Source organism: Polyodon spathula, chromosome 20 (genome assembly GCF_017654505.1).
Source record: "Polyodon spathula isolate WHYD16114869_AA chromosome 20, ASM1765450v1, whole genome shotgun sequence".
Lineage (NCBI taxonomy): Eukaryota > Metazoa > Chordata > Actinopteri > Acipenseriformes > Polyodontidae > Polyodon > Polyodon spathula.
This window is the reverse complement of record NC_054553.1, coordinates 3694109-3718608: the sequence shown is the minus strand read 5'-3', so window position 1 is coordinate 3718608 and position 24500 is coordinate 3694109. Positions and strand designations below refer to the sequence as shown.

General features: G+C 39.3%; 1 protein-coding gene across 7 annotated transcripts; it reads left to right on the top strand.

Annotated features, from left to right (window-relative positions):
* Positions 1-82: 82 nt before the first annotated feature.
* On the top strand, positions 83-24459 carry LOC121295915 (ensconsin-like). 7 transcript variants are annotated; one of them, XM_041221036.1, is made up of 21 exons: positions 83-163; positions 5162-5269; positions 5480-5560; positions 5930-6093; positions 7132-7246; positions 8230-8310; positions 9056-9160; positions 10630-10725; positions 11317-11415; positions 13000-13125; positions 14343-14458; positions 15798-15937; positions 16176-16402; positions 17839-17974; positions 18492-18672; positions 18800-18904; positions 19547-19600; positions 19996-20077; positions 20389-20695; positions 21084-21358; positions 21575-24459. In XM_041221036.1, exons 1-21 carry the CDS (start codon positions 118-120, stop codon positions 21580-21582), a joined length of 2652 nt encoding a protein of 883 aa, XP_041076970.1. In that variant the 5' UTR covers positions 83-117; the 3' UTR covers positions 21583-24459. The 7 variants fall into 7 exon arrangements, with proteins under 7 accessions (XP_041076970.1, XP_041076969.1, XP_041076971.1 ...); XM_041221035.1 differs by having other exon boundaries at positions 14319-14458; XM_041221037.1 differs by lacking the exon at positions 8230-8310 and having other exon boundaries at positions 14319-14458.
* Positions 24460-24500: the final 41 nt, after the last annotated feature.

The window sequence follows — 24500 nt, the reverse complement described above, 5'->3', positions numbered from 1 at the left end:
CCGTGCATAACCAGCTGGCGGCGCTGTCTCCCGGCCCCTGGTCGCTTAACTCCGTGCTCGTGCTCGTGCTCGTGCAGGGCGCGCTCCCGCTCAGTCGGCGGAAAATCAGCTCAAAAGATGGCGGAGGGCGCGACGTCCCTGAAGGGGCTGCGAGCGCAAATGGGTAAGAAATGTTATCGCAGTAAACAAATATTAAGTTACTTGTATCTCTTGAACCCAAGCGACACGCACAGACCCGATTTTTTTAATGAAATAAGGTTTTAAAGTTTAAGCGAGATTTGAAAAGTCTCTTTTTTTTTTTTTTTTTTGGGGGGGGGGTGGCTGTAGCCGGGTAGAATGTACAGAGCAAATAAAATAAAGTTTATGAAATCGTTATACTTCAATTATAGTGTTTTCTGTACTCGCCGATCGATGTGCTGTTTGTAAACGCATTGCAGGGCATCTGGACGGAAGTTGGGTAAATTAGTATTGATGTTTGTGACAGTTACATTATATTTTGGGGGGGCATTTGACAGCTGGCGCCAAGCTTGTGATGGGAGATTTATGCAGAGGTATTATTAAGGGTGGTGTTGTAAATAAATAACTCAATGTTAGTAACCAGATGAATCTTTTCCTGTTTTGCTGGCAGTGACACAGTCGGCTTCCAAGTGATTCAGGGACAGAAGCAAACCCGAGAAGGTTGCATCTGCTAAAATCTGAATCATTATACTGTGCTGAATGTAAACCGACAGTAGCCCATTGGTTCAGTACCGTAAAACCTTCATACAGTCACATTGCAGTTGGAAATACTGCTTTATGGTTGATGCCTTTACGAATTGTTCTTTTTGAACACATTACATTTGTTCTAAACTATTCCGATTTTAATATTGTGCATTATTGCGGTTTCTGTTTGTATAAGTTGTTCATTTTCATGGCAGTCGAATTGTCAGCCCCCAAGCAATAGCACGGGGCTGCTGACTGTACCTAACCTAAGAATTTAATATTTGTAATAAAATATGGCATTGCAGGTGGTAAATATAGCCGCTGAATGCACGTAAAACATTAGAGGGCTATATTAAACCATTGACTGCGGCCCTTTGCTGTTTAGCTATAAAAATGCATTTATGTGATCATATTTATTCTGTAGAATATATATTTTTGTTATTATTTATACAACTCGAGTATAGTATAGTATACATAGGCAGGGCATTCGGGTTTGTGCATGGTTTAATAATTTTGTGAAATAAAAACAACAGGGTTTAACAAACGTATTTTTGTTAAATACCATAAGTCTTCAGTTTTAAGCAGAGCTTTATGATTGTGCTATCTTACCACTCATTAAAAGATAGGCAGACATGCAAGTAACTGGAAATCAGACTCCCAGTTTTAAACTGCACATTAACATTACAATTTAGTTTGATCTCTGTGGTCTGCCTTGCATAATGCTAATAGTATTACAATGATATGCTAGTGTAATCCCCAGTGTGTCACCTATATATACTTTATTGAAAAAGTAGCATCATGAAACCAGACCTAACTTAATAGCTTAATATATCAAAAGTCTTGTTTTGAGATTCTGTGTCGTACTCTTGAGATTAGACTGTCTCATTTTGGGTATATGTGAGTTGCTGAGAAGCTATCTCAATTGTACAGTTCCTGTAAATCTGAAGATCAAAAGCTTATCTATAAAGCAAATGTTTGGGTGTGTTATTGCTATCGGAGCATAGCAGTTTCGGTCCTGAAAAAAAACTAGGAAGTGACAGAATGTTAAAAGCGGTTCACAGGAAGTGGAGGGGATGTCTAGCGCTGGAGGCCTTTATAAAACTGCAGTCTGGAGACAAGAACAGTGCTGCTTTGACTTTTTTTAGTCTGTCTGTCTGGAAAGACTATACTGGCTATTTTCTAGCCCAGAACAGACCAGCCCTGACAAACTAACAAGCGCAAAATGAAAACTAAAGCAAGTTCAATGTGCCTGCAATAGGGGGTGATGATGTAGCTCCATAACAAGCTCATGCAGTACTAGAAATATAAACCAGTCTAATGAACCTACTTTGCCATCAGTCTGGATGTAGGCTAGCTTAGTCATCTGGTGAACACATTGCTGTTTGCGAAATCTGAGGCATTATTTACATCGCAAAAGGTTTACATACATCATTTTATAAACTGGTATATCATTTGCTGTACATGCAAACAGGGCAGTTTCAGAAATGTTGTTTTTTGAGGGTTTTTTTGGAAAATGGTTAAGCTTGTTCATGTTTAGGTTGTTTATGATATTGTTAATTGCCGTCAGCAAAGTTCAGACACGCCATGCATCTTATGCAGAGGTCCTGTCTCTTTGAGGCTCAGGTAAGGTTTCCTATTCAACCTTCGGTTTGTTTGGTTTTTTTGTCTTTTAAGCGCATTGTGATTTAGTTGTCGGTCAGTATGATGTAAGAAAGTTAGTGTGATCGCATGTGCGACCCCCACCCACTGCAAAGTTCAAATGAGGTCACATGCTTGTGCCTCACTTCAATATGAGGTACAGCAGGATAAGGCCCACACAAAAAAAAAAAACTGGATGTAAAGGAATATAACCGGTTTTCATCTCCCAAGTCCGAACCTCACTACGGCACGTTCGTACACAATAATAAATGACTGCTTCCTCGCGTATGATCATCTCCACTGTGCTGTAAATAGCACTGGCTTTCCATTATGTGAATGTGTACCCAGTAATCCTGTACAAGTCTGTATTGTGTGTGAGCTGCTGAGGACCGTGCTCGCTGTAGGCGGCAGCTGCTGGGTTAAAGGCTGCACTGTTGGAGCACAGGCGCATTCACATAGGCACTTCCTGCTGCATAAAGAAAGTAAAAGTTTCTGCAGGAAGGTCCTCTGTGGCTGAAAAGAAATGCCTTTAGGCACTCAAACTGATCCCTGTGGGTTTGATAGATTGGATTCATAATGGATGTTCAGATGCCCATGAATATGTTCTTCAGAGTTTTACTTATTTCTTAGTTGAGTTGGTTTATTTACAGATTAAAATATTGATGCTGAGTGGCAGTTCTGTTTGTAGGCCTGTATTTTGCTTTGTCGTCTTAGTCTGTTGTGGAAACCCATGTAAATATTCTCATGTAAATAAGTTAGTCCCTTATTCTTATTGATCTACCTACACCATAAAATTGGTTAATGCAACATGTGAATATACACACTGTTTAAAATACTTTTCATTCTCACTTTGAGTACCAATGTTCAGTTGATTAAGCATATTATTATTATTATTATTATTATTATTATTATTATTATTATTATTATTTATTTTTTTGTGCTGACCTTTTTAATAAATAGTATACAGTGGTTGTTGGTGCCATAGTGGTAGCTTGCCTGGGTGCAGTTTTTCTGTTCTCTGTTTTGGCATTGAAAGGACAGACGGTACTACATGTGTCTGGTTTTGCTGGCAGGTTTTGTAGAACCCTGTATTCCCTTTACATTGTGTTTTTTCTGTCTCCTATGTCAGTACAATCCCTTTCTGCACAAACTGCAAGCAAGGAAATATTTACTCCAGTTTGCACATGATTGAGTAGTGTCGGCTTGTAGCTAGTTTTTGTATGGAGGCTATTTCTGTACTGCCTGCCCTGGCAGGATCGGGATGCCCTTGTACCCAGGGCCTTTTTGGTAATATGCAGCTGTCTCTCTTCTCTACATAAGTCTTTAGGTTGTGTGTGTTATAATCTGGACTAAGGTAAATTGTCCAACACTTGCAGAAAATGTCATTGCTGCGACCCCATTTACACTAGCATTGTGAAAAGTGTGTGTTCTTTCCTTGCCCCTAGCATGTGTGTTTGAAAATTAAAATTAAATTAATTTGATTATGTCCAGTTTGACTTATTATTAAATTCATAAATGGTTTCAGTGCATAAATAATTGGCGATCTGTAACTTACTGTAGCAGTCTGAACATTTTGTTATTGTCAATTTATATGGGAACCCTAATCCCCAGATGGTGTACTTTTTCAGAGTAGTTACAATGAATTGCTCTATTGAAGGATATCATTTGGGAACCACTTGTGTCAATCTGATTAAAATTGTCACAATGACACGAGTCATGGTTACCTACTGTTTAAAGCACATAACAAAATAACTCCTATAAATCTTACCTAAGACAATGTCACTCTGGTTTTGTATTTAGAACAATGCTCATATTTATGATAAGCAAGTAGTTGATTTCTCATAGCTGTTAGCCCTATGTGTGTGCTTTAGGTACACAAGGTAATACCTCCATAGTGTTACTTGTCAGCCCCTCATTTGTTACCACTGGAAAAGAGGACAATGACCTTCCTTGCAGAAATTATTAACATTTGGGATGATCTCCTCAGAGAGCCTCCTGCTGTGGTTAGCAATTATAAAATGAAACATTGTGGCTTTAACTATTTGTCTCTTATTGTGTTATGATTTTGGTTGAGAAGCCAGGTGGAATTCAGTATGACTATTTTAGGGAGGAAACATCCTTTTTGTGCTGCTGAATTAATCCAAGGTATTGAGCCTAGCTGCAGGAAGTGACGGGTGAGGAGAGCATGGTTTCCAGGCACTGCGTTACTGAGCCTGTTCCCTGAGAAACCAGGGTCCCCTGGAGGCAGCTCAGATCTGCTGAATCAGTATTGTGCTGCTCAGCAGTTTAGAGCTGACATGATCACATGAGACAAGACGGCGTGACTGAGCTTCATGTCCAGGGACACAAGCCAGTGGAAAGGATTGTTGCTAAGACTGAAATGGTTGCCATAGAGATTTGCTTTTCATCCTTCCTTCTCTCTCTCTCTCTCTCTCTCTCTCTCTCTCTCTCTCGCGCGCCAGTGCTGGAGAATGGTGCATACTTCAAAACACTTGGGGGTTTCGAGCTAATAAAATTAAATAACCTTTCAGCATTGTGCTGTCCTCCTAGGGAGGTTTTGCATTCAGATGCATGAAATGGCCATCCTTGCTTGGCTTGAGAGAACCAACCAGATCACAGTCCAAGGTGCAGTGAGTCCAAGCCAGATATAAACAGACCCATTTATTGTTCAGTTCAGATCCGGTAGTTTCTCAAAGCCCTTGACAGAATTCAGTCGCAGCTGCACACTAAAGTCAGTGCTTCTTTGTTTTCAATGCCTCCTGTCTGTTGCTCTAAGCTTGTTGTGTTTATTTATTTCTCCCTTATTTGTTGCTGTTTGCAGTTGCTGCAGCCCAAGCCCAAGCCGAGGAGAGGCGAGGCCAAACTGGAACCAGTCCTGTTCCAGCAGCGTCACCTAAAGGAAGCAACACAAGGACAGGTGCCAGGCCAGGTATTCATTGTATTAATTTATTTAAAATGCATCATGAAATGATAACATCTGTTGTTCCTCCGTAACTCCAAACACTACTTTATGAACTCAGATAGTTTTGGCTAATGCCTTTAGCGTAAGCCGAGTTGCAGTAGAGATGACCAATGAAGTCCCACTGGTAAGAACAGTTTACGTTATCGACAAAGTGAGTCTGGTCATTTGTTCTTGCAGTACTCGATGGAGCAACACTAAGGATAGACGACAGGCTGAGGGTGGCTAAGGAGAGACGGGAGGAACAGCACAAGCAACACGGTAACTCTGTTTTTATATAATGTGCTGCAGAGTGGTGACTATTTTTGTCTGTATTTTTTCTGTTTGGTGTTGGATTGCTATTCAAAAGGACGGGTTATAAGAATTAGACTGAGCTTCCATTTGAATAGTGTCTCCTGGCTCTTTAATTAACATATCCACTTTTCCCATTGTAATATTTTTTTTTGGGGGGGGGGGGTCAATTTGGGATACATTTATTAGTCAACTTGGGATCAATTTCCTTTCCCAACTGGTGACTCTTACCCCACTTGTTGCACAGTGTGGAGTGCAGAGCATGCAAACAGATGGGGGTTATTAACAAACACGTTGATTAATTGGCTGTCTTGGTGTGTGTTTCATTTCCCTGTCTAGCTGCTAGAGAAACCCAAATACTTGAACGAGAGAAAAAGGCAAAGTTGCTGTATGAGAAACAGATGGAGGAGCGACAGAGAAAGCTGGAAGAACAGCGGAAGAAGGAGGAGCAGCGGAGGTCTGCAGTGGAGGAAAAGAGAAAGCAGAAAATGGTGTTGGAGAAGGTAGGCAGTTGTTGGATTCAGCATTACCCTTCCTGCCTAGCTGTTTTTATTTAAGAAAGATCAATGTACTGCGTGCTTAAACATCAAATGGACATTCGGTAATGAAGGACAGTAGAAGATCGAGACACTGGTTTTAAATCGCCATTAGCATGCAAATTTCGTGTCCGTTTAAAATCTAAGAATCAAAGTGTGTTTATTGGTGCTTTATGTTCCAGTTCTCTAGTGTTTTGTTAGGCAAAAAAATTTGAGAATGTTATACTTTGCATAGAACAGGTCGATCTCATTTCTCAACTAAAATTTATCAAATTTCTGTTAATAAGAGCTAATTTGCTTCATAAATAAGGATGAGGTTGCTTGTTGAGTAAGTTTATTTGCAATGGCTTTGTTATTATTAAACTTAAATGAAAGTGATTTCCTTCCTGTCGGGCATGAAAAGTATCATCGGTGTCTAGCAGTGTATCATGTCTACATTTGAATGTTTGTTTAGTTTAGCTTTTTTGGGCTTGAGTAACATCTGAGAGATTAAGAAGTCAAAGACAATAGTTCATCACTTGACTTTCAACGCAGATAGCAGGATGAGGTAAAACAGCTACAGGGGAGAAAATAATTAAAACTCACTATTGGAGGAACAGAATTGAAAGAAATTACAAACTGTGACAAAGGGACACGCACATTAAAACAGCTTTTGAAGCTGCTTGCTTATTTATGTCCCTGTACATCCTGGGGCGGGGCAGTGACACAAGCCATCTATTGCTTTTTACTAGTGCTGTTTGATCTGTTAATCACAAAGCAAACAAACCATGCGTCATTTTTCATTATGAATCTCTCTATAGGTGGTTAGAAATGACCGGGGCCAGAATCCAAAGCCAGTGTTCTGGCCAAAGAATAATCTTGCTGAGCCACCAGTCACCAAGAGCAACCTTCCTCCCCTGTCCATCTCAGTCTCTCTACACTCCCACAATCACCCTTGTAGCACAGCAGACTTTTGAGAGCGTATTTTGAATGCAGCTCTCTGTAACTGCTTCTTGGCATCTGCAGGAGCACTACGAAGCAGTGATGCTGCGCAGTTTGGAACGCAGCCAGCGACTGGAGCAGAGGCAGAAGAGGTGGTCCTGGGGTGGAGCTGTGCCTGTGGAATCTGAGAGTAAAACCGGTAAGGAATACAAATATTACATTTCTTTTATCATTTCTTCTTCAGTTCTAGTGATCTATTACCAGCAAATACGGCAGAAAACAATTCAAACGGTAGCATGTCGTGCTCGGTTGTTTTTCTGCTGGGTGCAGAAATGTGACATTAATCTGAAAGTATTGCAGCGTTCTGGGCAAACAGCAGAAGGCTGATTTGAATTGTAAATTGAAAAACATCTGAAAGTAGGCTATTAAAATTAGCAAGTTTAATTTGTAATTGGAGTCTGAATTTGTGACGTGATAATTTGATAATTTTTTTTTTTTTTTCGTATTCAGTAGCTTACTTGCTTTCTAAATCCAACCCAGTCACAGGGCTTTGATTAACTGTGTGGTTACATCATAGGACTGGTACAGTGTAATCGCACATCAGGTTAAAACAGAAGGCTCCTCACCTCCATTCAACCCACCTGGTGTGTGTGTGTGTGGACATAAAATAGGTTTATATTATAAAAAAGGCGCAGGCTTTTTAAATGTTGAGATATCTGCAGAGTTGAGTGCACAGTTTTTGTTTTTCAACTGCGTAATGTCACAATACAATGCAGTGTTTAGCAATCCTGGACTTGCTTTTACATGACTGTGCAATTTTCATAACTTAAAATAATTAAAGCTTATAATACTATTTAAACTGTCCATTTCAGGCATTTCTAGGCTTTTTAAAACACAATCTGTCAAACCATTAAACTAATAGTGTCCCAGTCAATCAATAGAATGCACATTGGTTCTAGGTTATTGATCACTCGTGAGTAAAGGACTGTATAACTAGATCATGGCTCTGCCACTAGTTAATGTCAGGCCTTCCCTCACGGTTCTGGCAAGCCTGACAGGGCTCTGTGCACTGACTGACTTGTGATTTAATGTTCTTGTTCGTGACACTGATTTAGTTTGTAGCTTTTCTTTTTTTTTTTTTGTCCCTCTCTCTTTCCCCTGTCTAATTTCTCTTTTGTCCAGGTGATCAAGGAACAGACCCGTCACATCCTGTAGATTTAATTGACTCTTCCTCTCCTGCAGAGCCTCAGACCGTGCAAGAAGGTGGTTCTGATGATTTATCAGATAATCTCACAGATGGCTGATAACCTGCTGCCTGCTCTCACACTAACTCCCAACTAACTTGTTTTTGTATATTTTGATGTTTTATCATAAGCAGTCCTTCTCCAGTCAGTGAGCACTTAACAAAGGCCACTTTTAAGTATCAAATGCACTTGCTGATTTTGCTTTATTTTGGATGGCCTGTTTTGCACGAACGTATGTGTGTCTTTTTAACAGCTCACATCATCAGGTTTTCACAGGTTTGGTTTTATTTCAGACTAACGCACTTTGCTCTTATTAACAAGAATGTATTGCAGAATGTAACCCAGGATATCATTAGACTGATTTGACACGTCGAAGAAAAATTATCTGCTTTGTCTGAGTGGTTTTTAAGCTTTTTATTTTTTTTTTAACTAACAAAAACTATTTTTGTATATAAAACTGCATATGAAACATAGACATTTGCAATACTATATTAAAACTCCAGGATCCAGTTTTACTTTGTCATTTGTAGTACTGTAAAAGTCAAAACACTTCTGATTGGAGCAGTACAATACGCGCTTCTTTCGTCAAAAGTATTAAACGAACATAACATTAAAATTAGCCTCAATGCATGCCCAGTTGATGGGCTGTATTATTTTAATTCAATGTGACTTTTAAATAAGTGTAAGTTTGTAAGGACATTCCCTACCAATTTTTTCTTTGAAAAATAACAACCAGTAAGAAACTTTCTTTTTCTTGCATCCAGTTGACAAACGCTCTGCATCCACAATGAACCTGAAACAGGCAGATTCTGTTATCAACAAACGCCTTTCCACATCGTCTGCTACCCTCATGAATTCCCCCGACAAAAGTAAGTAACTTTGGTAAAGGCTGCTCATCATGAGCACAAGCACACAGGCTTCTTTTCCCAGAAACTTTGAATTCCAATGTTCTTGAATCTATCTTGTTAACGTTTAGGCTCTGCAAGGTTTAATTCCAGTTTATCACGGACAATGCACCGTTATGCAAAGAAAAGATGCCCAGAAAACCGGGTAAAAAAAACAATAGCAGTCCCGCTGCAGTATTTCTTGCGTGCTGTTCTGGATCGTACACAAAGACTGTCCTTGATCACAGTCCTGCAGCATGGCTGATTATGAACCTTGCATGCCTCTTCAGATTAAAAGATAGCATTGTTATCATTTATGCTGCACAAATTGATCTGGGAAACACCTGAATTAAAAAGCTGAATCATCACAACATTATTGAAATATTGTTGATTTTTAGTTTTGGTTATTTTATATTTTACTAAAATGAAAAGAGCTGTGGCTATACTATGTATTACTTCAGTGGATTTTGAAATCAGGAGTTTGATAGCCTGGAGAAGTCTACAGTATATGGTGGGTTGCTGGAGGCAACAGTTTATTGTAAGCTGCTTTTTAATGAACACACAATGTTTGTCTTTCGTATATCTAATGTATATGTGTATCGAGTAATATTTGTTATACTAAACAAATAAGACAAGCTGTCACAGTATAAATGTGATGTTTCATAGGCACTAGACCTCAAATAATTAAATAATTAACCATAGCGTCAATTAACTTTATATAGCCACTGATGAAATAGCCCCCGGTATTTAAAAGCATGAACTGTATTCACAGGAAATTGAGCTTTTCTGATTATCGTTCTTTAACAAACATCTTTATGACCCTTAGAATGTCTGCTTCGGTACAGCAGAGGGCTCTTGAAGGTCATACGCAGTTTATCTATTACCTGTCAAACTAATTTACTACTGCCAAGAGATAAACATTGACATGGTTTGACTTTATCTAAGTGAATGACTTTTTAACACAATAAAATATGTTCCTCAGGATACTGCTAGCTTAATAACCATTTGATTAGCAACTATGAATGCTAAAACCAAAATCAGTGTCAATTTATGTTACTGTTAATTTGTCAACTTCATTGATTATGACTAAAAATCATCAAGTTTTGAAAATGTATTTTACATGACCTATAGGTGCCCTTCCAGAGCACTTGAACTATGTTCCCCTCTCTTCCTCTTCCATTCAGGTTTACTACCCATGGCTATGGGTTCTTGCATGGCCGCTAACGGGTTTATTACTGTTGGTATTGGATGCTGTTTCTCCTTCCATTGACAGGATACTAAAGAACATGGGTCAACGCCAGAGATTATGGAGCAGAGATTGATTTTGCTTTATTATTGTATAATCTTTCAAGGGACATGCAGTACATTTTTTTTTTAAAGCGACGTAGCTTGAGTTTGAGGATTTTCTTTACACTTTGTTTCAGAATGTAACAAAACTTGCTGTTTATTCTCAGGTGTCCAAAGGAGGAGTTCTTCCCTTAACAGATTGGCTAATAAGGCCACCCAACCCCCTAAGGAGCCACAAAAACTATCTCAGAGGGAGCAGACAGGTGCAGGAACCCATTTCATATAGATTGTTGTTATTATTTACTACTCTTTTGTTTGCCCTTTACGGAAAGATAACCCCCTTCACATAAGTTTGAGCAACTTAATGTTTTACTTTGGACTGTTAGGCATGAAAGAAACTAACAAATAGTAAAGAAAAGACATTTAATTGTATAACTTTACCAGCATTCTTGTAAGACTTTTCAATCAATTTAAGAGTGAAAGGTGAAAATCATTTACCTAGACGAAACAGGATACAAGTAGAACTGTTAAAGATACAGGCTTTTGATTATGGTCTGTTTGTTTTAGTGTTTAAAAAAAAATTAAATATATATTACAATTCAAACTGTCGCATAGTCGGTGGTGAGCAGCTTAGGTCATTAGACCATTTATAAATGACCATTTGTAAATGCTACCCCTTTATAATGCTTTTTGTGTACAGCCTTATAATGAAACTGCTAACATTATTGGCAAATTGAAGCTTTTTTTATAAAGGGCATACTTATAACGATGTAACACCGCACTGTACATAGATGTATTTAAGTAACTGTACTATTGTCAAAGTAACGTTGTTGCCCTTGGTTACTTATTTGTAGGCTCTGTCCTGAAGAAGAGGAGCTCTTCATTAAGTAGACTGGGAAGTAAATCCCAGGCCCCTCCAATGCTAGAGAAAGGGACAAAGGAGGAAGAACAAGGTGCTAGCAGCAGTCGCTCACACTTTCTATGCATGTTAACAGCTGTAAAATAAAATAAAAAAAGAAACCCATGTGGTAGCATTAACTTTACCATGAAATAGGAGCCAGGAATAACTGGCTTAGGTGCTAAATGCTTAAGCTGCAGAGAAGTGCTAAGGCAAACGCCCTGTGGAGTTTTTTTTTATATCCCCCACATAGACTTGCTTGGGACCCATGTTCCCTTTGTGCTTTCTATGGCTTGCTGATGCTCTTCTTGTGACTGGTGCTTCAAGGCACAGTATTGGTCTGCACGTCTGCAGACACTAACAACCATCTAACAAATGCACTTTATTCTTGAACAGGAGGAGCTTATGTGGTTAATTCCATGCCACATTCTTTAACACAGCTTGTTTGTGTTTACTTTGACATGGTTCAGCTAAATTGTGCAGGTTTTATTATTCTTAATTGCTTGCTATAAAAGTGTCTACGTCCTGCTTAATTCAAAATCAGCAATTGTTGCCTGTTTTATAAACTAACTAACAAGCTTTTTACAGAGGCATTCCCCAGGCATCAAATTACCATGCTCAGGAGTTGTTTGAGATTTTGTATCGCAACATCAGTTGTGAATTCAACAGTTTACAAGGATTAACATAAATATTCCAACATACAAATGAAAGTTATTTAACTCAAGTCTGAAGGAAATGGCAAAAAAATAATAATAATTGCAGCACACATTTATATATGTGAAATCAATAAGTAAAGTTTTATTAACTGCAACATCAAGTTATATTTCTGGTTTAAAGGATAATTTTAACATTAAATACATAGTGAAGTAGGGAAGGGATTTGCATTTATTTTGTTAAAGATTAAATAAAAGATACTGGGTATGCATACACTCAACTCCGAGTACTACCAAATAATGTATACTCATCACCGGACACTAGACTTTCACTTTGAGATTTAATTAAACCAGACCCTCGTCAAATTCCAAACCGTCCACTGGTTCAAGGTCATGTGATTGTCCTATTGCATCTTCGCTGCAATGAATCTGACTGCATCCATTTCAACAAATGTGTTTTGCAGATGTTTGTTTTAGTAGTCGTCTGTTCTAAAAACCTGTTTGCTAAGGTATATTTTTGGTGCAATCTAATATCTTTCCCCCCCCCCCCCCCCCCCCCCCCCCCCCCCCCCCCCCATTTCAGAAAAAGAAAAATGACTGCAGCTAACATGTGCTGCAGATGTATGCTCCCCCCTTTGTCTTAACCTGGTATTTTTATACTTTTTGTTGTGGGCTTTTATTAACACCACTCCTGCAAAGAAAGCACTTACATTTTTATTTAATTGTTTCTAGAGGAAAGAGCATATCGCCAATTTTGTTTAATCCTTTTTCCCTACATTAAAAACCTGCTCTTCACCTTTTTTTGGTTCTTTGGGTTTGTTTTAAATGTGTTGAATGCAACGCACAGCAACCTAACAATACCTTAATTACCACAATGCACTGGTTTCTGTTTGTTTTATTTTTTATTTGCTTGGTTTATTCACGTGGACTCCTCTGTTTTCCCCTGTTTGTTTGTTTGTTTTCTTTGTTTCGGTGCTTGGGTTTAGCTCGTCGTTCTCACGCCAGTCCCCTGGGTAGCGGTTTCATCAGTCGCCTGCTCACTCCCACACAGGCCTCCTTAGCTAGGAGCAAGAGTACAGCTGCCTTGTCGGCAGAAGGATCAGTTTCCCCAGGTAATGGGCACTATGCATAGAGAAAGAAGCCATCAGGTTCCCTGGCCAGCGTTTATGTGTGTGTGCAACTGCATTGCAGTGATATATACAAGTTAACAGCCTGCTGTTCTATGCAGAGCACCCAAAGTGAAGCTGCTTTTCCTCTAGTAGTTGTTGGTCTTGAGTGAGTACTAACTCCCAGATTTATTGATAAAGCGTAGATAAGGCTTAAGCACTTTATACTATTAGCATGTCATTATCTCTCTTGACACCCTTTACTTTCCAAGGTCCTGCAGGTGCAACTCAAGTGAAGTAATTTTGTGTAAGCAATAATGTTTTGTTTTTATTTTGTTGTTTTTTTGTTTGTTTGTTTTTCTTTTGAGATACGAATTTGGGTTAAAATAAGTTACAACTTCAGATAAAGTACTCTGATGATTTGTACAGTACGATAGTGTCATGCAGTTATTTACTAGTTTATTTAAAAACAAAAGAGGATATATAGTACAATATAGCAGCCTCTGTGTAGGGTACAGTAAATGAAATACTACCCTGTCCACACTACCTAAATAATACCTTGATATTGCCATTCACTTCATTCACAATCCTGTTTTCAACACACCATGCTTTTGCGTTATTTCAGTAGATAATAGTCCAAGCTGGATGGATTTTAAAATGTTCATATTGATAAGATCTACTGAGAATTATATTAATTCAAAGTTTTAATGTAGTTTAATACTGTCTGCATTAAGTGTAATTATCGGTTTGTATTGTTGGTTTGCAGCATATGTGGCTGGAAATGTGAACTAAGGCCAAGGCTATATGAGCAAGTGTATTAACGTGTAATTCCCTGGATCTAGTGTACCAACAACTCTCCCAAGTTTGCAAACTCTCCCAGTCACTGTGCATTCTGATTATGCAGCTTTCATCTCTTTCTCCAGTTTAAAGGACAGCCTGGCATACACTGTGCTGCTGCTGCTCACATGCTAACTGTGTTTGTGATTTTGGGGGTGGGTGCTGTCTTGTGCTCTGTGACCTATGGTTGTTCTCCGCTATCAGCTGTAGTTTCCTTGAATTTGTTAAAAGTGTATGTGGTCTAATGTGCCCAATCTTGTTTTGTATTTTTCTTCCACCCTTCCCCCTGCTTGCTTGCTATCTTTCTCTCTGCGCTTGTCTCTCTTTCCGTTGGCTTTTCTCCAATGCCCTAACTTTATCAGAGTCTCACATCTGTCCTCGTTCAGCCTCTGCCAGCTCCATTCACCCCCCCAAAGGACCCCTGCGCAGCCGTAGCATCGACCGGCAGAAAGGAGGACCCCCCTCCACAGCCTCCTCTGATGGAGCCCCTGAGAACACGCAGGTGAGTCCAGAGGAGAAAGGACAGTGTGCCTGGATACATAACCTGGGTCCTTACTCCTTTGTCATGTAGCTGGGTGTAGTGGCCGGTGCTTTGCACATGTTTATTGGATTATCTAGTTGCAGGACAGATTTATATTAAAATAGTACACATTAGGTCATTGAACTTTCTGAACATCTGTCGCAGTTATATAATGCTAATGAACTAACAAGATAATATGGGTATCAATATTTTTTCAACGTGATTAATAATTGATCATTATCTATTTTCAACTCTGGTGCATTGTATGCTTGCTGTCTTTAGTTTCAAACTGCTATTTGGTCTTGTTTGTGCATGCCAGATATTATCGGTGTGCGAGTCTGTTAGTCTTTGTACATGCAGGCATCCATGGGGATATATAATAATCGTCAAGGGTGTAAAAAAAAAAAAAAGAAAAAAGAAATAATACCTTCATATATATGTGGCCATGGCAACAGCTTCTGCACAGGTCTACCCCTTGTACTGCTGTCTCTGTGACACAGTGACAAAACAAGGCCATTTCACATGAGATGGCTGCATAAAATCAGGTCTGTAATACGATCTATAGGAAATGATTTTAAGATCACATGTACGACACATTTCTGAACACCATAAATAGATAAAGTGCGGTTCTGTGCCTGCAAGAACTTGGGCCTGGATTCTTCCACTGTTCCACTGTGTAAATCAACCTTTATCGTATGCAAAAGATACTCAATACATTACAGTTCAAGAGTAAGTAGTGGAGTTCTGACAAATATAGCGTTACATGTACACATGTTGCTACAACAGTTAAAATCGCATACTTGTCATTTCTTTTCATTGTTTACATCTTGACAACCTTTTACACTTAAAACTTCTGTTTCAAAGCTCTTTTTAAAATGGCCTTTCCAGTGCACTGGGGTTTGAGATCTGTCTCTATATCACTGCTGGAAAAGCGATTTAGAAAAGAAAAAAAAACAGAACAAGTGCTCTGGCTTTTCTGTTCCGTACCATGTCATGGATCATTATTGCTGTGTTACCTGTTTGACAGTGTGGGCAATAATCCTTACACTGTCAGGTGGTTGTATTTTTATTGTACGGTGCCTTTCACATGAAAGTCATCAATCTATAAAATACATTAGAGATCCTGTTCTCAAACAAAGTCATTGCCAACTCAAACAGTAGTAGCAATTTAATTGTTTGTTTTTAACTTTTTCTACGATCCTGGCATTTACAATCATTTTGATACTAATTTAGTTGCAAAAACATTCTGATAGGTCATGAAATATTGTATGTCAGGTGATGAGATGAATACTGATTTTTTTTATTATTCTTTAAAACTCAGAAACCAGAAAAGCAAAGGCGTCCTCCTTCTCCAGCCGGGAAGAGGCCCCCCTCCCCTTCCAACCTGCCAGGGCAGCGCCGATCTCCCTCTCCGTCCCCAGCCACCACAGCCAAGAGACCCCCCTCCCCTTCCACAGCCAAGTAAGACGCTGATTTGTATTTTATAAAGTTCAAGTTCTTGTAGTATGTAAATTACTAAGCATGCTGATTAGATTTATATAAACAGGTGATATTTTGCATTCATGTCGTACACAGTTTTGTTACAGAATTCACTTAACAGAATGCACTACAGAATGTCAAGCCATGCAGGTCAGACACACAGATCTGAAAGGCTTGCTTATTTTTCTAACTGCTGCTTTGGCATCCTGTATCTGTGCAGGCCAAGCCCCCGGAATCGCCCCCCCTCCCCCAGCGGGGTGAAGCAGCGCCCCTCTTCCCCGCAGCCTGCTGTGAAGCCAGTCCCCATCCAGCGGCCCGCTCTCACCCCCACAGGACCCCCCACCCTCCGGAAGAGGGACCCCAAACCAAAGGAGAGCCCTGCAGTGGCACCCGAGTCTCCCCAGACCCCCGAGCCTGCAGTGGCCGCCAGCAGCAAGACCAAAGAGGGTGAGCGTCTGCTTCAGTCCAGTGTACAATTGCTCACATTTGCCAATGAGGTTTTCAAGTATGACATTGTGTAAGGTTGAGATTTTTTTGTTTGTTTTTTTTTTGTTTTTTTACTCGAACCACTTAACTTTTAAATAAGTTTTATTAAAAATAAATTAGTAAATAAATAAATTACCGAAGACTTTGAAATTGGAGCTGCGTGATGGAGAAGAATTGTGACCTTGCACTAGAACAGAGCTCTAAGGGTTAACTTGATGATCCATCTTGGTTTACTGATAATAAAAACATGTCTGTGTTTTGTCAGCCTATGGTAAAGTAAAAATCTAGGTAGCGCCATCTTGTGGTCAGAATTTAGTTTTGCAACCTCCACCTCACTGCTGACATAATGGAAGAGATCTAAAAGCCATGTAAAAGCACATGCTAGAAATGATAAAGATCTGTTTGCCTGTACCAGTTATTCTGTTTTATTATTTATATTTTAAGTCTCTTTTTTTAGTGGAATTTCACATTAGTTTGAGTACAAATTGTATGCCTAATCCGGTGCTTCCTTCCAGTACAGTATATCCTGTCTTGTATTGTTAGTATTCATTAACTGCCTGCTCTTACATTGTGCCCCTCATGTGTCGTGCTTGAGAATAGATATTTAACATTCTCTCTCTGCTCACGTAGATCACTGGCTCACAGCACACTGCAGGTGTTATCTATGGAAACAAAGACCCATTGATGGTCGATGCAGTTTACTGATACTGTTTTAAGAGGCCAGCAGCTTTCATATAAAGACTTGTTACAGCCCAGACTAGCCCAGTTTGGTATTTTTTTCTTGTAATAAATGATATACAATTGAAACCAGTAGAAAAACTGTCAAATGATCTGTTGGCATATTCTTAGATTCAATGGATATAACGCATTGTCCGCTGGACAATAGCTGCAAATGTCACTTGGCATTTATTTTTTAAATTGTTTGACAAATGCATTTTGACTTGAAATTTTGTGCTGAGACAATTTGCCAACTTTTAGCATTCAGCTGCCAAAGGGTTTAAGTTTAAGGGTCTAGAGTTAATTATTATATCTAACATGACCACTGGGTAGCCATTCAGCTGTAGAATTCAGTTTTGAATATTCTGCTCTTCTCATGAAACTGCAAAGCCTTAGGTAATCTTACAAACATGAGCTGCAGTCATTCTGCAGCACTCTTTCCTGCATGTCACCTATGAAGGTTGTTCTTTTCTTTGCCTTTAAATAAAAATGATATTCTCTTGCTGTAAACAATTAAACGATGGTCTCTTATAGAATTATCCATTTAACTAGAAATACTAATAAATGTATGCACATTTTTGATTGCACGTACAAAACCATTAATTAGATAAACAATTCTGTTCATGTGTTTATTGTTGTTGTTATTATGTATTATTAACATGCAGCTTGTTGTTCTCTAGATCCAAGCACCAAAAATATTGCAGGGACCACGTCTGCTGAAGAGGCAGCTAAAATCCTGTCTGAGAATCGTCGCCTGGCTCGAGAGCAGAAAGAACGAGAGGAGCTGGAGAGGGTGCAGAGGCAAGAGGAGGAGAGGTAAGCATCGAGCAGGTCTGCAGCCAGACCACCTTGCACTCTGATCTCAGAGGCTAATCAAGGATGGGCCTGGTCACTGTGTGGGTGCGAGGCCTCCAAGGAACACTAGCAGTTGCTTCCGGGCTGCAACTCAGTTTTTCTTCATGGTGTTTGAAGGACACTTTGCTGCTGGAGATGGACTTTTAAATTCCATTTGCTGTCTAATATGCGGACACTATGGCATTGTTATGAAAAAGAAAGACATCTCCTCAGTCTATTTAAAATTGAATTTTTAAAAACTTTAAATTTCCCTAACCCAATTGTGACCGGTTACCCTGGAAATAAGAGGCCAAATTCTGTTTGGTGAAATATAAAAAAATTGTAAATTCAATTCTGCTTTTTGCTGTGAGCTTAATGTTGTGAAGATTGTGCAGAGATCAGAGATGACACATTGTAAAATGTGGTGTATCTGGAGCTGCTGGGCAGTGAGAGTCGTATTCCCCACCCTGCATGTTAACACTTCCCTTTGGTTTCGCAGGATAAGGAAAGAGGAGCAGCAGCTGCGTGAGGAGGAGGAGAGGGTCAGAATGGTAGAAGAGCAGCGCAGACTGGAGGAGGAGAGGAAGAAGGAGGAGGAAGAGAGAGAGCGCCTGGTGGAAGAGGAGAGAGCCAGGCTCGCGATAGAGGAGCTGGAGAAGCAGGCTGAGCTGCAGCTGCAGGTGAGTGGAGCAGGGTAGAGTGTGTGACTGCATCAGTGTGTCTGAGTCTGTCCTTGTGCCTTTCTCTGTCACTGCCCATTTCTGCATGCCTGTTCCTGAGTCTGGCTCGTCTCTTGGATTCTCACAGAGAGAAGAAGCTGATGCCCTTGCTCTGAAGGAGGCTGAGAAACAGAGGCTGGAAAGAGAGAGGGTAATGCAGAAGAACCAGCTGGAGCGTATTGCGAGGAAGAAGGTGGGGATCACAGAATGGTGTGGGGTTGGGTTGTAGTGCTATACAGAGAGAGGTTATACATTCTTTGTACATTATACAACCAGCAGGTGGCAGCATGAGACATACATCTGTGGCCAAAGGTTTTGCATCATCCTATAGAATTAACAAATTTTGCTTCATGAAGTGAAATGAATCCTGCTGAATAATGTTATGTTAAATTAAATTACATACCGCTTTGTACTTTTTCATATACCTGGTAAAAATTGAAAAATTTTGAATGTGACATTTTGAAATCTTAATGTGAAATACTGTACTACGATTATGGCTACCGGTAGACTTTTGTGACATAATTTTGTAGTTTCTTTGATTACATGATGTTAAATAAAATATCTACATTTATATTCTTATAGTTGTGTTTTTTTGTTTGTTTTTTGTTTTATCTTTTATCATCTCAATCCTAAAATGTTAGGTGATACAAAACTTCTGGAATAAAGCAGGTGTTACAATGCAACAATGTTTTGTGATTTTGTGCTCTGTAAAAACATGCCATACCGTAATGGACAAGAGGACTAAAAAAACACACACAGTGTAACTGTAAGAACTCTGAGCGTGTATGATATACTTTCTGTTTTTTCATAACTTGTTATGCATCTTTTGTAACAGAGAATTGAAGAAATAATGAAGAGAACAAGAAAGGGAGAGCAAAACGATTCAAAGGTGTGTTTTGTTCTGTGATACAGTATTTAGTATGAATATTTATAAACCTGCCAACTAGACTGTTGGGTCATATTAACAAAGTTTGAACTTGCAAGTTATTTAAAGACCAAATTTCAAACTTGATCTAATCCTGGAAAACAGAGAACATGTACTGTGTTACAGCATTTGCCAAAAAACAGAGACAGAAAGTTCCCTGTATACTAAATATTGTATGGGAATTTGAACCCTTCCAGTTAGCATTCATTATGAAGGCCTACATAGTAAATAAAAGCATAAATGACCTCTTATGTTAAAGTAGCATACCCATTTCAGATTTACATTTTCTGTCTTCTTGCTACTTTGTGTTCGTCCAACAGCTGTTTATCATAAGTTAAAAGTGTGTTATTTTTCTACAGAGAGATGAGAAGTCTGATAACCAGGGCTCTGATGATAATGATGAGGAGGACAAGATGTCAAATGCTGAGAGTGATGACAAGGGTAAAGAGTAAACTTCTCCTCTTCTACCCATGATTACCTGGAATCTTTCCCACTGTTAACTGTGTATCTTTACTCACACACTTTTCATATACATGTAAAGGTATACAGATATGCCGTATAGGTAGGCATTATTAAGTGTGCACAGTTTTCATGCCAATCAGTTATTTTCTGGAGAACAAGAAGAAAGGTTTGTTACAAGGAAAAATGTGCAAATGTCTGTGTAGCTTCTGCCTTTTTAAGGAAGAGCCCTACCAAAGTGCTTTAACAGATCAGGTAGTTGTAGTACTATCCTGAACCATGTCTTGTAACAGATGGAGAGGAGAACGAGACAGATGACTTTGAAGAAACAGACGCCCCTGAGGAAAGTAAGACTGAAGTTGTGAGCATGCCAATAGAATTAGAGACTGAAACTCAGGGTCACCCTGAAGCAGAGGGTGTGACTCAAGATAAGGAGGCTGTACCTGAAGTGGGAAAGGGAACCCCAGAGGAACTGGAAGCGAAGATTGTATCTCCTGATGAGCGTGTGGTGACTGGGAGTGTGAATGGAGGGGTGGAGGTTGAAGACAAAGAGAACAACAATGGGAGATATTTAGAGACCGTCCAGCCTGTAGCAGTCAGGTTTGTAAATTGCTGTTCCTGTTGTTTTTTTCTTATTTTTTTAAACTGAGTTGAAATATAAGTACGTTTTTTAGAAGGTTTAGCATAGTTTTTTGGGGGTTTTTTGTACAATCCTTTTAAGTGGGCTAGTTGTGCAGGTTTAGTGATCATCTGTACATATTAAACACATTTACTCATGTGAAAGAAACTAGACACTTGTAGAGTTTTCCAGATTGATAGTTGGCATAATGTACAGTCCAGGATGCATCATGTATCTGAACTTGTGTTTTAATCGGATAGCTCAATAATCTTCATTGCGTATACCTACTTGATGTGAGAGCTGTACTTGGATGGATTCAGTGCAGTTAGTTCTGTGTTCTTCACTATCATTTTGCTTTTTGATTTTCAGCCTAACCCCCAAATCCAAGCTGGTGGAATCCTCCGAATTCCTGCATGTGAACGAGGATGACAAAGTGGGACGTTTGCCGAACCTGAACGGGAAGTCGGGCTCTTGGACCTTTGAGGAACTGATAGATCTTGGAGTTCATTCCAAGACGGCTGTAATAACTGTAGACAGCATGAACCAAAACCTAATCGACACTGCAGGCATTCCTGAGGGCCCCAAAGTCGCTTTTGAAGATAAGACTGTGATGGCGATGAGCAAGCCAATGGAAGCTGTGTCAGGTAGGGTCTCTTCAGTCTGTTCTGCTAGTGACATTATCATCTTCTGAATTTCTGATTTAAAACAGAACTTCAGTTTTGCAGTCTTTCCGAGCAAAAGTCATGGGATCCATTCCTACTCATAAGCAAACAGCTTTCCTTGGGTAAATGTACTTTCTATCTCAACTACTAATTTTTATTTTTTCTGTCTCTCTCTCTTTTTAAATTTTTTTTTATCAGAAATGTAATTGCTGCCAGCCCAGAAGGTCTGTGATCGTTGCACTCCAAGTATCCTGTCTCTTACTGAGTACTGGAGAGCTTTGATAAGAAAAAACTAAAAAAGATGCTGCTTTGAGAAAGAGGGTGAGAGAGAGAGAGAGATAACCGGGTTGCATCAAGATTGAAACCATGGACAGGGAGCCTGCGTTGAAGAGCAGCAATGTGGATTGCTCATTTTGCACCTCAATATACATATAAAACATGCTTCAGGGAATTTATTCCTTTACTGTGCTGTGCTTCTTTCTCTTAGATTTCACCTTAACATGATTTTTTTTTTTTAGGGGGAGCAGGGGGTTTCGTAAGAATTTATTCAGCTACCTAACATACATTTCTTGGTTTTAGTCCATAAAATGTGTACAGTAATATTCTCTTGATTTTTAATTAGTGTCTGGAGGCTATGGCTATTGGATATGTTGCCTTGCTGATGTAAAGATTTACATTTCATTTTTAGTGGATGCGTTCAGGAGACGGGCCGCTGCATCTTGTTAAGTAAATTGTTGCAAATACATTACCGGCTGCCACAGAGTGAATGCAGCTTAGCCCTGCCAGAGGCCAATGACTTGTGCTTAGAGCTGTGAGGTCTGCTGTCTTCAGCCGTGGGATGTTGCCATGTCTTGGTGTTTTAGGTTGAAAGCCTTATATGCTGTACAGTGATAACAAAAGTTGACTAAGGCATTTCACAGAAAAGATGGGTAGGTAGGATCTGCCTTCGGGCACTGCTAGAGTGTAAGCTCTGAAGGTTAAAAGGGCAACTAAGAAGCACATGCTGTCAATTCTTCTGTCCTGGACCAGCTGTAGTGTTTCTTTTGTTCTTTAAAATTACGTGAAGAAACGGCTTGCTGTTTCTCTTGGTAAACTTAGCAGCTGGTGATACTCTGCATGATTTGGAGCTCTTTTCAAGCTCTTTGGTAGAACAGTACTTCAATGTTAGTATTGCATACAGTCTTGTAGTAATTGTACACTTTGCACAGGCAGGGGATCCCGTGTTTCCCAAAGTTCAGCGTCTGGAGCTAGTAATGAGAGAGGGTTTCTGAAGGGCCACAAACACACACAGGAGCCCCTAGGGGCTGAGCTTCAAATGTCGGTGGCCAGTTTTGAATGAAAGGTTAATTGGTGTTGTATGTGTAAGTCTTTTCAATGTTATGTTCTTTTAAGTAGTGTTATTGCAATATTACTGCACTAATAAAGACTAGGATAAACTCAGTACTGTGCCGCTTACCATTTAAATATTGACTTATTTTTAATAAATGTAATTTTGCTTATCATTTATGTATTTAAGTATATTTCTACATATTTTCCGTGTGTGTGTGTGTTATTGTATTTTGTGTACATAAACAGTATTAGGCCGTGAAGCAATTTTGTTGCTGGTGATGCTGAATCTTCTTTAACTGCTTTCTTGAGTCCTCATGGTCCTGCTTCATTTCAGTTTCACTTTGTTGGACTTGAATCTTTTTGTTTTGTTACTTAATTGTTCAAGAAAAAACAGGTCAATTGTACTTTAATAGAATATTTTGTATGTAAACGTGTGTTTGCACGGGTTAAAAAAATATAAACTACTGCAAGTTCTTGGATACAAATTGCTTAATGCTCTGGCTTGCGTAATTCCAGCTGGTTACTGCTTGCAATGCCGCATGTGAAGTTTCTGTGTCTGCAGCAAGAAATATATGGATCAAGCCAACACTGCTGTGAGATTTATTTCTATTGATGATAAGAGTGCAGATTTAAAACATTTTCAGTCCCTTTTGTGAAACAAAAAAAGCCCTGGTTGCAATGGTTAAACAAGTACTAGAATTCAGAACCTTGTGTAGGACTGGTGCTGCCCATTCTCTTACAGGAGAGCAATTTGAATGAATGGCCAACTGCTAATGCCTAAAATACAATTTTTTCTGTGTCCTCTCTCCTCTGTTTGGTTCCGAGTTGAGCTTATACTCCTGGGGATACCCATTATCTCTGAGCAGGAGATCTGTAGTATCCAAGCAACTAGTTCTGCAGAGTTTCTGTAATGTAGGATACAGCCTAGGAACTTTGGGGTAACTAGCCGGCTGCCTCAGAGCGCTGCTGGTACTTCTGTGCATCTCGATTTAAACTTGTTGCATGCATTAACCTATTACTAAAATAGCCCTACATCTGGCTAAATAGTTTATGTACTACCTTTGTACTTTAGATGCCTTACTACATGAGTTAATGACTTGTCTATGTTCTGTTGGGAAGCCATTTGTATATAATGCAATACTAGAATATGAAAGTTGTCAACATTGTTTTTAACCATAGGGATGAATGCCCCCCCTTTTGCCCTCTGAGAATGTAATGCTTACAGAAAAATCCATGTATTGCAGTCTTGTTAATGTTTGTATCCTTACCCCCGACCCCACTACCGACTAAATATTGCTTTATATTTTACCAGATCGCTTCTGCATAACCTGCTGTGAAGAATTCGGTTCATACTTCAAAAAAATGATATATATAAACTTGACTAAGTTTGTTTTTTGTTTTGTGTGCTTTCAATGTTAAAATCCTCAGACAGGAGAGACGCTGCTCATAAAAGCACAGATTTGTCTCGTTGGAAACTCTTTTTGTCTTTTACAAACAATAACAACAACCCATTCTGGTTGCAATGTTTTAGACTAGAGCAGTGCCTTAGCGAAGAATAGGTTGTGTATTTTTGTAAAATAGCTTATCCTTGACCTGACAATCATTTTGCAAGCAGTCTGAAGATGCCTCTTGCTGTGCAGCTGTTGTTGAATGCTCTGTTCACAGCTCTATGTGAATAGATCTTAAATGTACTGATAAAATACATACTGTTTAAATAAAGTTTTGCAAAATAAAAAAGGATGAACATATTGGTGTGGAATGTTTGATCAGCTGCTGCCTAGATTGTAAATAAATA